Here is a 15,972-nt window from a genome sequence, read left to right on the forward strand (position 1 = left end):
GTCGTCAATGCGTGGCATTGTGTATTGGTCTGGTGTGGTGCGGTTGTTAAGTGTCCTGTAGTCGATACATATTGTTATAGTCCCATTCTTTTTGCGGACTACGACGATCGGTGAGGCGTAGGGGCTACGGGACTCTGTGATAATGCCAGCGGCCAGCAGTTGTTGTATGTGCCGCCGCACATCGTCAATGTCTGCAGGGGCTAGTCTCCTTGACCTTTCCCTGAAGGGTCTGGGGTCATGCAGGCGTATGTGGTGTTCAACCCCCTTGGCCAAGCCAACATCCCACTCATGCAGCGAGAAAGCATTCCGCCTCTCAGCCAACTTCTGCTGGAGCCGACTCTTCCACTCTTCAGGGATGGAGGAGTCCCCGAAATTAAAGAGACTTGGGTCTACGGTTTCAGCTGTGAGGTCGGAAGGCTGGATTGGGGTAACTGTATCCACAGCATACATCTCAGCAATGACGCTCCCCACTGGGATGGAAGTTGTCTTTTTGGATTCGTTCAGAATGAGCACAGTGAAACTGTTGCTGTCTACATCGGCGTCTGAGAGCACACCAGGCTGTACCAGCACACCGGCAGGGAGTAACTGGGCAGTGGGTGCATCAATCAGCACAAGGTCTTTGGACGGGGCACTCTGTCTTTCTACTTTGCAGGTTGCATAGTACTTTGCACCTGGAGCAATAGAAAGTGGGCCGGGTCCTTTCCACTTTATCTGTCCCAAGACTTCATTTTTGGCTAACTGTTCATGTGATTTAACAGGGGCGTACACAGCCTGAATTCTCATGGAGTGCACAGTGTTCTTGTCACCTTTTGTCTTCACCAGCTCCCATAGGCGGCGGAACAGAGATGTATTGGTTCCAACCAGCACAGGGGTTTGTTGTTGGTTTCTTGGCTCAGGACAAATCAAGGCGAGCACTTCTACACGTCCCGACACACCAGTGATCTCCTCAGTAAACTCCATCTCAACAACAACGTACCCTTTGTAAGGATACTCTGTGTCAGCGAGGCCCCAAAGTCCAAGGCGAGAGAGGGGTTTTCATCGGGATACCTGGTAAGTGTTTGTTATACCAGCTTTCAAAGATAATAGTCACATTAGACCCACTGTCGATGAGAGCATCGCAGACCACATCATTAACTTTGATGGTGTGTATAAACGATGGACCTACAAGACCCTCAGGTAAGTCAGCGTTGTTCTCTGGGACTTCAACCTTATGGTTCTAGCTAGACACTGCTCTTCAGATGCGGGCTTTGGGTTCTCTTTGTTGGGAAGAGGGGAAACTCGCACCAAGCGTATGAGCTTTCTGATGACTTTCTGGAGGTTCTCAGGGGCATTACACTCTTTTTATTTTCTAGTGCTTTCACTTGTTCCCTCAGTGATTGCAGTTCACTCTGTGACTCATTTTTCTGTTTTGGTTTCTCTTTAGGACCTTTAAAGGAATCATCAGATGGCGGATGAGGCCGTGGGTTGTTTCTTTCCTCTAACTGTGTTCTCAACTCTTGAATCTGAGCTTTCAGTTCACTCTGAGAGACTGATTCAGATTCTTTCTCCTTTTCTGCTTGGATGGTGCGTACACGCTGAGGACGCATGGGTGCCACTTGGCTTTGTCTGGCTGACTGGCGACCTTCCTCTTCCATCACTTCTCTTAACAGGTTCAAGAACGTAGGGGGATTACTGCTCCGCTCCCTAATTTTCAACTGAAGCAACATGATCTCAGAGGTGGACCCTCTAATAAGCTGCTCTAACCGAGCGCTGTTGGCAGCACTAACAGGTAAACCACCTCCCTGTACTACTTTGACAAGGGATCTCTCTAATCTTCGTAGGAACTCAGACAGACGCTCACCAGGCTGTTGGTGGAGGGCTCTAAACGACAGGTATAGTTCTTCTGAGGACTCTACTGTACCAAAAATGCTCTCTATAGCCTCTATGTCAGGGGTACTCAAGTAGAAATGATGAGGGGCCACAAAAAATTTTTTCAGTGACTCAAGGGGCCATTTATTGGGACCGTGTACGTCCGATAACGTATCATAACATAACGTATGTATAACATTTACAACATTTTATAACACAACATTTCCTTTTTATTAAAAAAAAAAATATTTCCTAAAATAAAAATATAATTTTAATTTGGGCAAATATTAAAAAAAATAACTAAATAAAACCAAACATAACCCTGTTCAAGATAAAAAAACAAAAAAAAACAAAAAGCCTTCAGACAGCCCATTTTTGTGCTTTGTTTAACAAACTATTTCACATTTCTCACATGTCCCCTTTAATGGGAGAATTGGCCTCTGCTTTCTTTGGACAATGCTTCAAACCTGGGCTGATATGGTGTGATTGCCAGGGAGACACACTGATGCACGTGCTCGTTGGTTAGGCGACTCCGGTACTGATTTTTGATGAAGTTCATTTTTGAGAATGCAGATTCACATCTGTATGTGGATCCAAACATTGTAAGGATGTGCACTGCCATCCTATTCAGCAGGGGGAAATTGGCCGCAGTTACCATTTTTGTCCACAGGGTGATGACGTCACACTGAGTCTCCCTCAGTGTGATATTCTCCTGCAGGTCAATCAGCTCAGTTTGGAGTGCTGCAGCTTGGATCCAGGGGAATACCTGATTCGCCTCTGAAGTGAACTCACTCACATTTCTGACAAGGAATGGGTTTCCAATGCACAGGAGGATTTGGTTTCCAAGAATGAAGTCATCAAATCTTGTTCTGAAGTTCTCAATCATCTTCTCCACAAATGCAATGTGTTTTTGATGAGCATCTTTTTCTTTGGTCTGCTCCAAAAGTTCGGGGAAATGGAGCAATTCCTCCTGTACATAACAATAAAAAAATAGTAATTATTATTGGCATATTGGCAAATTATTGTTATTAGGACAATGATTCTGATCATGAGTATGGTGATGATGATGATTGTTGTTGTTGTTATTGTTATTATTAATATTAGTAGTAGTAGTAGTAATAGTAATTAGTAGTAGTAGTATTGTTATTATTTTAAAATGGCATGACAAAAATGGCATAATAAAATAAAGATGTGTGGCAGCCAATGTTAAACAGCCTACCTGTAAGTCACCCTTGTAGAGCTCTAGTTTCCTCTGGAATGCCCGCATTGCTGATATCAGCTGACATACAGTGTTGCCATTCCCTTGGAGCTTCAGATTCAAGTCATTCATGTGAGATGTCATGTCAGTCAAAAATGCCACAGCCTCCATCTTTTCTGGATTGTGCAGGAAATCCAAGAACAGTTTTGCTTTTGCACTTTTTTGTTGTGACAGAAATAGTTGTAGTTCATTCCTAATGGCCCAAAACCGCTCCAGGACCTTGCCCTTGCTCAGCCATCTGACGTTGTTGTGCAAAAGCAAGTCATCAAATTCAGCACTGACCTCAGTCAGGAATGACCGCAGCAAGCGATGCTGTAGTGCAGATGATGCTCTCAAGAAATTGACGCGCTTCAGCATTGTGTTCATGACTTCGGCGTAGATTTCTCCAAGACTTGCACAAAGGATGGACTGGTGAATTATACAGTGGTATGAAATGAGTTGAGGGTGAAGAAGCTTCAGGCGCTGAACTAGTCCCTTCTCTCTGCCCATTATAGATGGCGCCCCATCAGTAGCCACTGACACAATTTTCTTCACATCAATTCCTTTTTCATTCAGCACTGCCATTATTGCATTGTAAATGTCTTCACCCCTCGTCTGCCCAGAAAGGCTTGCCATGCCCAGCACATCTTCAATAAACTCTCTTTTTGACTCATCAAAGTATCTCACAAATATCATCAACTGAGCTTTATCATTAGTGTCAGTGGATTCATCCACAGCAAGGGAAATGCACTCTGCATTTTTTATTCCATCACACAGCTGCTTTGCAATATCATCAGCCAGCATTTCAGTACGTCTGCATGCTGTGGAGTCAGACTGCTTATCTATCAATTAAATAAGTGTGGAATTATATATAGTTATAAATATTGGTGTTTTTGGGGTGATGTATAGACTCGACCCTCACCTGCTCTGCTTTCAAACCCTGAACTATTTTAAGTTCAGAAACTGACCAATATTAGTTTATATATACACGTATAACAAAACATGTTAACATACATAGGAATTCAATAAGGAAAAAACTGTTGACCAAAAGGCTGTAGACCTAGTTTTGAATACTCAGTGATGGCATCTATGAGAGCTAAGGTGGCCTGTGAGAGACAAGTGGTTGAACTCTCTGTAGCAGAGACGCTGCTCATCTCGTTTAATTACAGACTAATAATCAGTTCAGGTTTTTATCGCACTTTTCCTCCATCAACATTTTGCAATTCACAAATCTGGTTGTGTATAATTTTGTCATCTGTGTATACTCTGGTCACACCTATAACTCTTCATCACTTCCACCTCTTCCTCATTCAAGGCCTCAGCTCTGTGCTTTGCTTTATTCTCTCACCGTCAACATCAGTATCTCTGAGCTTCTACAAACAACACAGGGTTTCCTCTGAGGGGCTGTTCATCTATATACGGCAGGGTCACCTCAGGTCTGCCATTGGTCAGCTTTACTTCCTGATCATGTGCATCCCCATTTTGTTTTCCTACACTAAGATAATGAAAGTGTCCGTGCAGTGTTAAATCTGTGAAAACAAGAGGACATCAGTTCTGTGCATTAGCCAACGCTCAGCGTGGCTATAATTTACAGAATATAACCAAAATGTATAATAATGTATCAAATGAGAAAATGAAAAAAGTAACAATGTGACAAAGGGGTTGTTTGTTGTGGTGCTACAAAGAATTATGACATCAATCACCTCAACTTTTAATGAAAGTTGTCCTGAAATAGTTGGCAACTCAAGAACTGAAGGTTCCTGGTTCAATCCGGGTTCCAACCAAAGACCAGCACCAACAACAATTCGATGTGTGGTGGAAGAGATGCTCATGTTGCAGTGCTCCTGGTGTAAAATCAAACAAGTATTATCTTAAATGTGAACCTTTACATTTAACTTATTTAATAAAGACACATGTAAATAGTTGAAACACATGAATTCGCCATTACTGAATTATGTTTTGAGTGTGAATCCCTCCAACGGACAAAATGAGTAACTATAGCTACTGTCGCCTATGAGGTGTGTTGTTGGTGAATGTTGTCGCTCGTGACTCTGTGGTGATTTAACGTTCATATGACGTTGTGTTATAGTTGCCGATATAAAGCCCTCACACACAGCATCTGCTCAGAAGGCTGCACAGGGCTCAGCTGAACACCTTCACTCCAGGGATTGTTTGGTAAACTGGGTCTTGTGCTCTTATGTCTCCTAAATATTTCTCCATGCACGCTGTACTAAAATAATGTGAATTGTGTTTGATACCTGTTGATTCAAAGTGAGATCATCCCTTGTTGAGTTGTGCATCTGGTTTTAGAGCTGAATGAAGTGTGGCAGTGTCTGAAGGCTTTTTACATTTGGTTGTGACAGAGAGAAAAATGGCTGCTAACATCACCACAGAGTACAAGATGAATGATGAGATCATGTTGATTCAGGTCTTCGTCGTCCTCTTTCTCTGCATTAACCTTCTGCTAATTACAACCTTTTTCTCCAAGGAGCTTTTCTACACCACCATGCGCTACGTCTTATTTGCTGTCACACTAATGTCTGACTGTCTACTTTTATTCCTGTCTGACATCCTGTTCATTCTGAATTTATATCGCTATACGATACAAATGTGGTTGTGCCTTATTATTTATATGATTTCATCTCTGTACACTTTTGTTACACCGGTCACTCTGACGGCGATGACCCTGGAGCGCTACGTGGCCATTTGCCTGCCGCTGCGTCACGCAGAGCTGTGCTCCCCACGCAGCACTCTGCACGGCATCCTCATCATCCACAGCCTCAGCTCTCTGCCCTGCATTGTTTTTCTCTCCATCTTCTTTGCATCGGCCTCCTATGGCTCCGACACACAGGGCAGAACGTGCACTGTGGAAATCTTCATCATCCACACGTGGCAGGGTCACCTGAGATCAGCGATTAGTCAGTTTTACTTCCTGATCATGTGCATCACAATCGTGTTTTCCTATGTGAAGATAATGAGAGCGGCCAAAGCTGCATCAGCAGAGGACAAACAGTCCACATGGAGAGGACTCAGAACTGTGGGGCTTCACGCTTTGCAGCTGCTCCTGTGTCTCATCCAGCTGTGGTGTCCTTTCATAGAAGCTGCTGTGCTTCAAATCAATCTCATGTTATTTATCAATGTCAGGTACTTTAATTACATTACTTTTATTCTTGCTCCAAGATGTCTGTCTCCTCTCATTTATGGCCTCAGGGATGAAATGTTTTTGAATGCCCTGAAAAGATTAGCTCTCTGTGGTTTGCGTAAGAAACGCTGATCAGATTGATATGGATTATTAAATTGTCATGATGTTATATTATGAAACGTTTTTGTTTTTTTTAATTGCGTCTCTGGCTTGATTTATATTGCTATATTAAAATAAAGAAATGTATTCTCAGTGATGTCAAGTATTTTCTTTGCAGAGCATTGAGTATGTGCACAGCCTGTTCACAAACATAGAGAGAACTTGCACAGTTTACATTTAAATCAAACACCAACTATTGTGACAGTGGAGCACATCAAAAGTTTTCAGGAAAATTGATATTTCTTTAACTGTAGTTGATGAATTCAGATTTGACTTTATTTCCCCTGTCATGTATTAGGAGTGAAAGCCAAAGTCACACAGATCTTCATTCTGAAATCAAACTACAACTCTCCAAACTGCGTATCTATCAATTAAATAAGTGTGGAATTATATATAGTTATAAATATTGGTGTTTTTGGGGTGACGTATAGAGTCGACCCTCACCTGCTCTGCTTTCAACCCCTGAAATATTTTAAGTTTAGAAACTGACAGATATTAGTTTACATGTACACATAAAACAAAACATGTAAACATACATAGGACTTCAAGAAGGAAAAAACTGTTCAGCATAGGATGAAGACTTACTTTTGAATACTCAGTGATGGCATCTGTGAGAGCTAAGGTGGCCAGTGAAAGAAATGTTATTGAACTGTCTGCAACCAGAGATGCTGCTCGTCTGGTTTAATTACAGACTCATTTTAGTTCAGGTTTTCATCGCACTTTTCCTCCATCAAAATTTTGCTATTAACAAATCTGGTTGTGTATAATTTTTTACATGTGGTCATCTGTGTACACTCTGTTCACACGTATTACTCTTCATCACCATGCGCTTCCTCCTCCTCATTCAAGGCCTCAGCTATGTGCTCTGCTTTATTCTTTCACTGTCAACATCAGTATCTCTGAGCTTCTACAAACAACACAGGGTTTCCTCTAAGGGGCTGTTCATCTACATTTAGCAGGGTCACCTCAGGTCTGCCATTGGTCAGCGTTATTTCCTGATCATGAGAATCCCCATTGTGTTTTCCTACGCTTAGATAATGAAAGTGTCCGTGCAGTGTTAAATCTGTGAAAACAAGAGGACATCAGATCTGTGCATTTGCCAACGCTCAGCGTGGCTATAAATTACAGAGAGGTCTTCAACAGGGGGTCCGTGGAAGAACTGCAGGGGGGTCGCAACATTTTTGGTTGAGACAATTCTTTATATTTTTTATAATTTTTTATTTATTTTCCAACCAATTTTTTCCCCACGAATTGAAATGCCTTTAAATAGACATTAACATGCATCCATAATATTGTGAGGCTGATATGACCATCTGCCTGACAACCTCCATCCGTCCAAGGTTAGATAAGTTGTGTGCTACCCATTCGGGTTTGACATCTCACTAATGTGGGAGTATGTGTGCCATCCACAGATGGCTTGAGGATTCACTGTCTCTTCTACATGTATGTTTCATATAAAAACATGAATCTGTGAATTATTTTAATAGCTCAGTGTTGTATGCAAGATGTATGTTTATGAATGGCAGTGGCATGGTCATCCTGTACATAGCACATGTTTAAATTAAGAACATGAATATATGAACCCGTGTAATATTTGAATAGTTTAGTATTGAATGCACAATAACAGGGTAGCTATGTTTATACATGGCACTAGGCCCAGTTTAATATAAAACACAATTTTATAGAATATATATAGTATGGGGTCCCTGCTCCATCTCTCCACCAGTTTGAGGGTCCTTGGCCTGAAAATCCTTGAAGACCCCTATATTACAGGATATAACCAATATGTATAATAATGTATCAAATGAGAACATGACAAAAGTAACAATTTGACAAAGGAGTTGTTTGTTGTGATGCTAAAAAGCATTATAACATCAATCACCTCAACTTTTAATGAAAGTTGTCCTGAAATAATTGCCGACTGAAGAACTGAAGGTTCCTGGTTCAATCCCGGGTTCCAACCAAAGACCAGCAGCAACAACAATTTGATGTGTGGTGGAAGAGATGCTCATGTTGCAGCGCTCCTGGTGTAGGATCAAACAAGTATTATCTTAAATGTGAACCTTTACATTTAACTTATTTAATAAAGACAAATGTAAATAGTTGAAACACATGAAGTCGCCATTACCGAATTACGTTTTGAGTTTGAATCTCTTCAACGGACAAAATGAGTAACTATAGCTACTGTCGCCTATCAGGTGTGTTGTTGCTGAATGTTGTCGCTCGTGACTCTGTGGTTAGTTAACGTTCATATGACGTTGTGTTATAGTTGCCGATGTAAAGCCCTCACACACAGCTTCTGCTCAGAAGGCTGCACAGAGCTCAGCTGAACGCCTTCACTCCAGGGATGGTTTGGTAAACTGGGTCTTATGCTCTTATGTCTCCTTCTAATTATTTGTCCATGTACAATGTACTAAAATAATGTGTATTTTGTTTGATACCTGTTGATTCAAAGTGAGATCATCCCTTGTGGAGTTGTGCATCAGGTTTTAGAGATGAATGAAGTGTGGCAGTGTCTGAAGGCTTTTTACATTTGGTTTTGACAGACAGAAAAATGGCTGCTAACATCACCACAGAGTACAAGATGAATGATGAGAGAATGTTGATTCAGGTCATCGTCGTCCTCTTTCTCTGCATTAACCTTCTGCTAATTACGACCTTTTTCACCAAGGAGGTCTTCTACACCACCATGCGCTACGTCTTATTTGCTGTCACACTAATATCTGACTGTCTGTTTTTATTCCTGGCTGTCATTTTAAATTACTCTCGGTATACGATACAAATGTGGTTGTGCCTTATTATTTATATCATTTCGTCGCTGTACATGTTTGTGACACCGGTCACTCTGACGGCGATGACCCTGGAGCGCTACGTGGCCATTTGCCTGCCGCTGCGTCATGCAGAGCTGTGCTCCCCACGCAGCACTCTGCACGGCATCCTCATCATCCACAGCCTCAGCTCTCTGCCCTGTATCGTTTTTCTCTCCATCTTCTTTGCATCGGCCTCCTACAGCTCCTACACCCAGGTCAGAATATGCACTTTGGAAATCTTCATCATCCACACGTGGCAGGGTCACCTCACGTCAGCCATTAATCAGTTTTACTTCCTGATCATGTGCATCACAATCGTGTTTTCCTATGTGAAGATAATGAGAGCGGCCAAAGCTGCATCAGGAGAGGACAAACAGTCCACATGGAGAGGACTCAGAACTGTGGGGCTTCATGCTTTGCAGCTGCTCCTGTGTCTCATCCAGCTGTGGTGTCCTTTTATAGAAACTGCTGTGTTTAAAATCAATCTCACATTATTTATCAAGGTCAGGTTCTTTAATTACATAACTTTTATTCTTGCTCCAAGATGTCCGTCTCCTCTCATTTATGGCGCCAGGGATGAAATGTTTTTGAATGCCCTGAAAAGATTAGCTCTCTGTGGTTTGCGTAAGAAACGCTGATCAGATTGATATGGATTATTAAATTGTCATGATGTTATATTATGAAACGTTTTTGTTTTTTTTAATTGCGTCTCTGGCTTGATTTATATTGCTATATTAAAATAAAGAAATGTATTCTCAGTGATGTCAAGTATTTTCTTTGCAGAGCATTGAGTATGTGCACAGCCTGTTCACAAACATAGAGAGAACTTGCACAGTTTACATTTAAATCAAACACCAACTATTGTGACAGTGGAGCACATCAAAAGTTTTCAGGAAAATTGATATTTCTTTAACTGTAGTTGATGAATTCAGATTTGACTTTATTTCCCCTGTCATGTATTAGGAGTGAAAGCCAAAGTCACACAGATCTTCATTCTGAAATCAAACTACAACTCTCCAAACTGCGTATCTATCAATTAAATAAGTGTGGAATTATATATAGTTATAAATATTGGTGTTTTTGGGGTGACGTATAGAGTCGACCCTCACCTGCTCTGCTTTCAACCCCTGAAATATTTTAAGTTTAGAAACTGACAGATATTAGTTTACATGTACACATAAAACAAAACATGTAAACATACATAGGACTTCAAGAAGGAAAAAACTGTTCAGCATAGGATGAAGACTTACTTTTGAATACTCAGTGATGGCATCTGTGAGAGCTAAGGTGGCCAGTGAAAGAAATGTTATTGAACTGTCTGCAACCAGAGATGCTGCTCGTCTGGTTTAATTACAGACTCATTTTAGTTCAGGTTTTCATCGCACTTTTCCTCCATCAAAATTTTGCTATTAACAAATCTGGTTGTGTATAATTTTTTACATGTGGTCATCTGTGTACACTCTGTTCACACGTATTACTCTTCATCACCATGCGCTTCCTCCTCCTCATTCAAGGCCTCAGCTATGTGCTCTGCTTTATTCTTTCACTGTCAACATCAGTATCTCTGAGCTTCTACAAACAACACAGGGTTTCCTCTAAGGGGCTGTTCATCTACATTTAGCAGGGTCACCTCAGGTCTGCCATTGGTCAGCGTTATTTCCTGATCATGAGAATCCCCATTGTGTTTTCCTACGCTTAGATAATGAAAGTGTCCGTGCAGTGTTAAATCTGTGAAAACAAGAGGACATCAGATCTGTGCATTTGCCAACGCTCAGCGTGGCTATAAATTACAGAGAGGTCTTCAACAGGGGGTCCGTGGAAGAACTGCAGGGGGGTCGCAACATTTTTGGTTGAGACAATTCTTTATATTTTTTATAATTTTTTATTTATTTTCCAACCAATTTTTTCCCCACGAATTGAAATGCCTTTAAATAGACATTAACATGCATCCAACATATTGTGAGGCTGATATGACCATCTGCCTGACAACCTCCATCCGTCCAAGGTTAGATAAGTTGTGTGCTACCCATTCGGGTTTGACATCTCACTAATGTGGGAGTATGTGTGCCATCCACAGATGGCTTGAGGATTCACTGTCTCTTCTACATGTATGTTTCATATAAAAACATGAATCTGTGAATTATTTTAATAGCTCAGTGTTGTATGCAAGATGTATGTTTATGAATGGCAGTGGCATGGTCATCCTGTACATAGCACATGTTTAAATTAAGAACATGAATATATGAACCCGTGTAATATTTGAATAGTTTAGTATTGAATGCACAATAACAGGGTAGCTATGTTTATACATGGCACTAGGCCCAGTTTAATATAAAACACAATTTTATAGAATATATATAGTATGGGGTCCCTGCTCCATCTCTCCACCAGTTTGAGGGTCCTTGGCCTGAAAATCCTTGAAGACCCCTATATTACAGGATATAACCAATATGTATAATAATGTATCAAATGAGAACATGACAAAAGTAACAATTTGACAAAGGAGTTGTTTGTTGTGATGCTAAAAAGCATTATAACATCAATCACCTCAACTTTTAATGAAAGTTGTCCTGAAATAATTGCCGACTGAAGAACTGAAGGTTCCTGGTTCAATCCCGGGTTCCAACCAAAGACCAGCAGCAACAACAATTTGATGTGTGGTGGAAGAGATGCTCATGTTGCAGCGCTCCTGGTGTAGGATCAAACAAGTATTATCTTAAATGTGAACCTTTACATTTAACTTATTTAATAAAGACAAATGTAAATAGTTGAAACACATGAAGTCGCCATTACCGAATTACGTTTTGAGTTTGAATCTCTTCAACGGACAAAATGAGTAACTATAGCTACTGTCGCCTATCAGGTGTGTTGTTGCTGAATGTTGTCGCTCGTGACTCTGTGGTTAGTTAACGTTCATATGACGTTGTGTTATAGTTGCCGATGTAAAGCCCTCACACACAGCTTCTGCTCAGAAGGCTGCACAGAGCTCAGCTGAACGCCTTCACTCCAGGGATGGTTTGGTAAACTGGGTCTTATGCTCTTATGTCTCCTTCTAATTATTTGTCCATGTACAATGTACTAAAATAATGTGTATTTTGTTTGATACCTGTTGATTCAAAGTGAGATCATCCCTTGTGGAGTTGTGCATCAGGTTTTAGAGATGAATGAAGTGTGGCAGTGTCTGAAGGCTTTTTACATTTGGTTTTGACAGACAGAAAAATGGCTGCTAACATCACCACAGAGTACAAGATGAATGATGAGAGAATGTTGATTCAGGTCATCGTCGTCCTCTTTCTCTGCATTAACCTTCTGCTAATTACGACCTTTTTCACCAAGGAGGTCTTCTACACCACCATGCGCTACGTCTTATTTGCTGTCACACTAATATCTGACTGTCTGTTTTTATTCCTGGCTGTCATTTTAAATTACTCTCGGTATACGATACAAATGTGGTTGTGCCTTATTATTTATATCATTTCGTCGCTGTACATGTTTGTGACACCGGTCACTCTGACGGCGATGACCCTGGAGCGCTACGTGGCCATTTGCCTGCCGCTGCGTCATGCAGAGCTGTGCTCCCCACGCAGCACTCTGCACGGCATCCTCATCATCCACAGCCTCAGCTCTCTGCCCTGTATCGTTTTTCTCTCCATCTTCTTTGCATCGGCCTCCTACAGCTCCTACACCCAGGTCAGAATATGCACTTTGGAAATCTTCATCATCCACACGTGGCAGGGTCACCTCACGTCAGCCATTAATCAGTTTTACTTCCTGATCATGTGCATCACAATCGTGTTTTCCTATGTGAAGATAATGAGAGCGGCCAAAGCTGCATCAGGAGAGGACAAACAGTCCACATGGAGAGGACTCAGAACTGTGGGGCTTCATGCTTTGCAGCTGCTCCTGTGTCTCATCCAGCTGTGGTGTCCTTTTATAGAAACTGCTGTGTTTAAAATCAATCTCACATTATTTATCAAGGTCAGGTTCTTTAATTACATAACTTTTATTCTTGCTCCAAGATGTCCGTCTCCTCTCATTTATGGCGCCAGGGATGAAATGTTTTTTAATGCCCTGAAAAGATTAGCTCTCTGTGGTTTGCGTAAGAAACACTGATCAGATTTGTATGGATTAACAAATTGTCATGATGTTATATTATAAAATGTTTTTGTTTTTTAATTGCGTCTCTGGCTTGATTGATATTGTTATTTTATGATAAAGAAATGTTTTCCCAGTGATGTCAGGTATTTTCTTTGCAAAGCATTGAGTATGTGCACAGCCTGTTGACAAACATAGAGAGAACGTGCACTGTTTACTAGGGATGCACCGATTTATCGGCCGAACATCGGTAGCGGCCGATATTCGCCTGATATCGGCTTATCGGTAATAAACTTGACTTTCACCGATATCATTGGCCGATGTTCATATTTGTGGTAAAACCGCTGGCCACGTGCCGCGGCTGAGGGAGCAGTCGCTCCGTCGCCCTCCTCTCCGCGCCGCCGGAGGCTCAGTGTGCGGCACCGGGAGGTCCTCATCCGGTGGCAACTCACGGCGTCACTGGTGGGGGGGCTTTCTTTCTCTTGGACCGCGGGGCGTTGTCCATCGCCGGCACGGAAGGCGGGCTGTTGGAGGGGACCGGGTACGCGGTCAGCGTACCCGGTCTGGACGCGTGTCGGGCCCTTCTCGCGGATCACCTCAGCTACGGCGACCGCTGGGGGAACCCTCCGGCTGGCGCCTAGCAGCTGACTGAGAACTGGTGCGGACCAGGGGAATCCGACTGTTTAATTAAACAAGCATCGCGAAGGGCCACGGTGGGTGTTGACGTGATGTGATTTCTGCCCGACACTAAAAACAGGTAAAACTGAGGAGGGCTTGTTAAGGTATCTTGACTCACGCAGTGTAACATGGCATTAAAAGTATGAGCGTAGCGTCTGTTTAAGTACTTTATTCTCATGTGCACCGGCTCTATTCATCCGTCTCATGCACAGGTAACAAGGGAATTGACAACATACGTCATACACACAGAAGCCGTAACACATCTAATAAACAGGCAATACTGCTACCGTAAATCAATGAGAAGAGCGTTCTGTATAATGCTACTTTAAGAGGGCTGTTTTAGACAGGGTAAAAAGGTGCTGTTTTAAATTATCCTTGTGGTATTTTGACCAAAATATGTTACAGTCATTTCATTAAGATCCCAAGGAACCATTTCAACTTGCGGTAAAATGGGTATAATATGTCTCTGTTAAATAAAGTTTAGTTAAATCCAAGATTGTTTCATAAATCTGATTCAATTTGTGCTCATTAAAAGATAAGAGTGATGAAGGGCTGAACATTTTTTAAATAGTGCTTTTAAATAATGATTTAATTATTTTTTCTGGCACAAAAGGGTGAATGAATAACAACAAAAAGAAAATAAACAAATATCGGTATCGGTATCGGCTATCGGCCAGATTGTTATTTTAAATATCGGTATCGGTATCGGTATCGGCCAAGAATTTCCATATCGGTGCATCCCTACTGTTTACATTTAAATCAAACAACATCTATGGTGACGGAGGAGCACATCAAAGGTTTTCAGGAAAATTAACATTTCTTTAACTGCAGTTGATAAAATCAGATTTGACTTTTAATTTCCCCTGTCATGTATTAGGAGTAAAATCTAAAGTCACAGAGATCTTCATTCTGAAATCAAACCACAACTCTCAAAACTGCTTATCTATCAATTAAATAAGTGTGGAATTATATACAGTTATAAATATTGGTGTTTTGGGCTGACTTATAGACTCGACCCTCACCTGCTCTGCTTTCAACCCCTGAACTATTTTAAGTTTAGAAACTGACAGATATTGGTTTATATATACACATATAACTAAAGATGTTAACATACATAAGACTTACTTTTGAATACTCATCGATGGCGTCTATGAGAGCTAAGGTGGCCTGTGAGAGAAAAGTGGTTGAACTGTCTGTTACCAGAGACGCTGCTCGTCTGATCAGAGAGTCATGAGAGAGCTGTTCAACCTGCATCACAGACACGGAGCGAAACACAAAAAAAGTCAGGACAAATTAGTGTTTCAAGAATCACTCTGGTCCTTAAAGTATCAGTTCAATTCAGAGGAAAATAGATACACTTTCACCTAATTTAGGTAAAATTACAAAGACACTTTTAGGAAAATGTACTTAACATTTTAAAAAGTGCACATTTGTCAGTTTTGTATTTTATGTATTATATGTACATGTATATTACATTAAGGGATTTTTATTGCTGACGCATTCATGTGAAAATATTACACGGCAAAGTAACAAGTAACCGTCAAATAAATGAAGTCTAAAATATAGGCTATGATACCTTAAGATGTACTAAAGTTTTGCTTGTAATTACCTCTACCACTGCAAAAAATACAGAAGATAAATGTGTCCTGTCAGTTGAATTCTGTATATGACTGTAGTCTTTCTTACATGCATCTGTTTCTGGCCGGTGACAGACTCACCTGTTTGAAAGGTACAGCACACAGCCCACCGCCGACGGCCAAAGACGCAAAACTTGTGTAAAGACCATTTGTCCATTTCCTCGGTTTATGCACTGTGGTATTTTTACAGTTGAACAGGACCCGAGCAGAACTCCTGAAGAGACATTTTATTGGATTAGGAATTCATCATCATATTTCGTTGTATGATTTGGAACAAGGACAATGAGAGAAATTGAAAGGTTTCCATTTGTCATCAAAGGAGAATGAACTATGACAAAATAAAGTATTGATATAATATAAACATTT

General features: G+C 41.2%; 2 protein-coding genes across 2 annotated transcripts in view; one reads left to right on the forward strand and one right to left on the reverse strand.

Moving 5' to 3' along the window:
* The window catches only part of LOC128440487 (diablo IAP-binding mitochondrial protein), a 39,667-nt gene that overhangs the window by 22,832 nt on the left and 863 nt on the right, over nucleotides 1–15,972 (reverse strand). Inside the window, exons 2-4 of the mRNA XM_053423211.1 lie at nucleotides 15,688–15,820; nucleotides 15,095–15,217; nucleotides 13,419–13,473 (exon numbers count right to left, since the gene is read on the reverse strand). Coding sequence (XP_053279186.1) covers nucleotides 13,419–13,473; nucleotides 15,095–15,217; nucleotides 15,688–15,820 — 311 coding nt within the window. The remainder of the gene's footprint in view (nucleotides 1–13,418; nucleotides 13,474–15,094; nucleotides 15,218–15,687; nucleotides 15,821–15,972) is intronic.
* Nucleotides 5,487–6,359, forward strand: LOC128440179 (odorant receptor 131-2-like). The gene has a single exon (XM_053422816.1). It carries the CDS (start codon nucleotides 5,487–5,489, stop codon nucleotides 6,357–6,359), a length of 873 nt encoding a protein of 290 aa, XP_053278791.1.

This window comes from Pleuronectes platessa, chromosome 5 (genome assembly GCF_947347685.1).
Source record: "Pleuronectes platessa chromosome 5, fPlePla1.1, whole genome shotgun sequence".
NCBI lineage: Eukaryota > Metazoa > Chordata > Actinopteri > Pleuronectiformes > Pleuronectidae > Pleuronectes > Pleuronectes platessa.

Excerpts from the sequence above, each read along its gene's own strand:
- LOC128440179 (XM_053422816.1), top strand. The coding sequence starts at position 5,487 with ATGAATGATGAGATCATGTTGATTCAGGTCTTCGTCGTCCTCTTTCTC.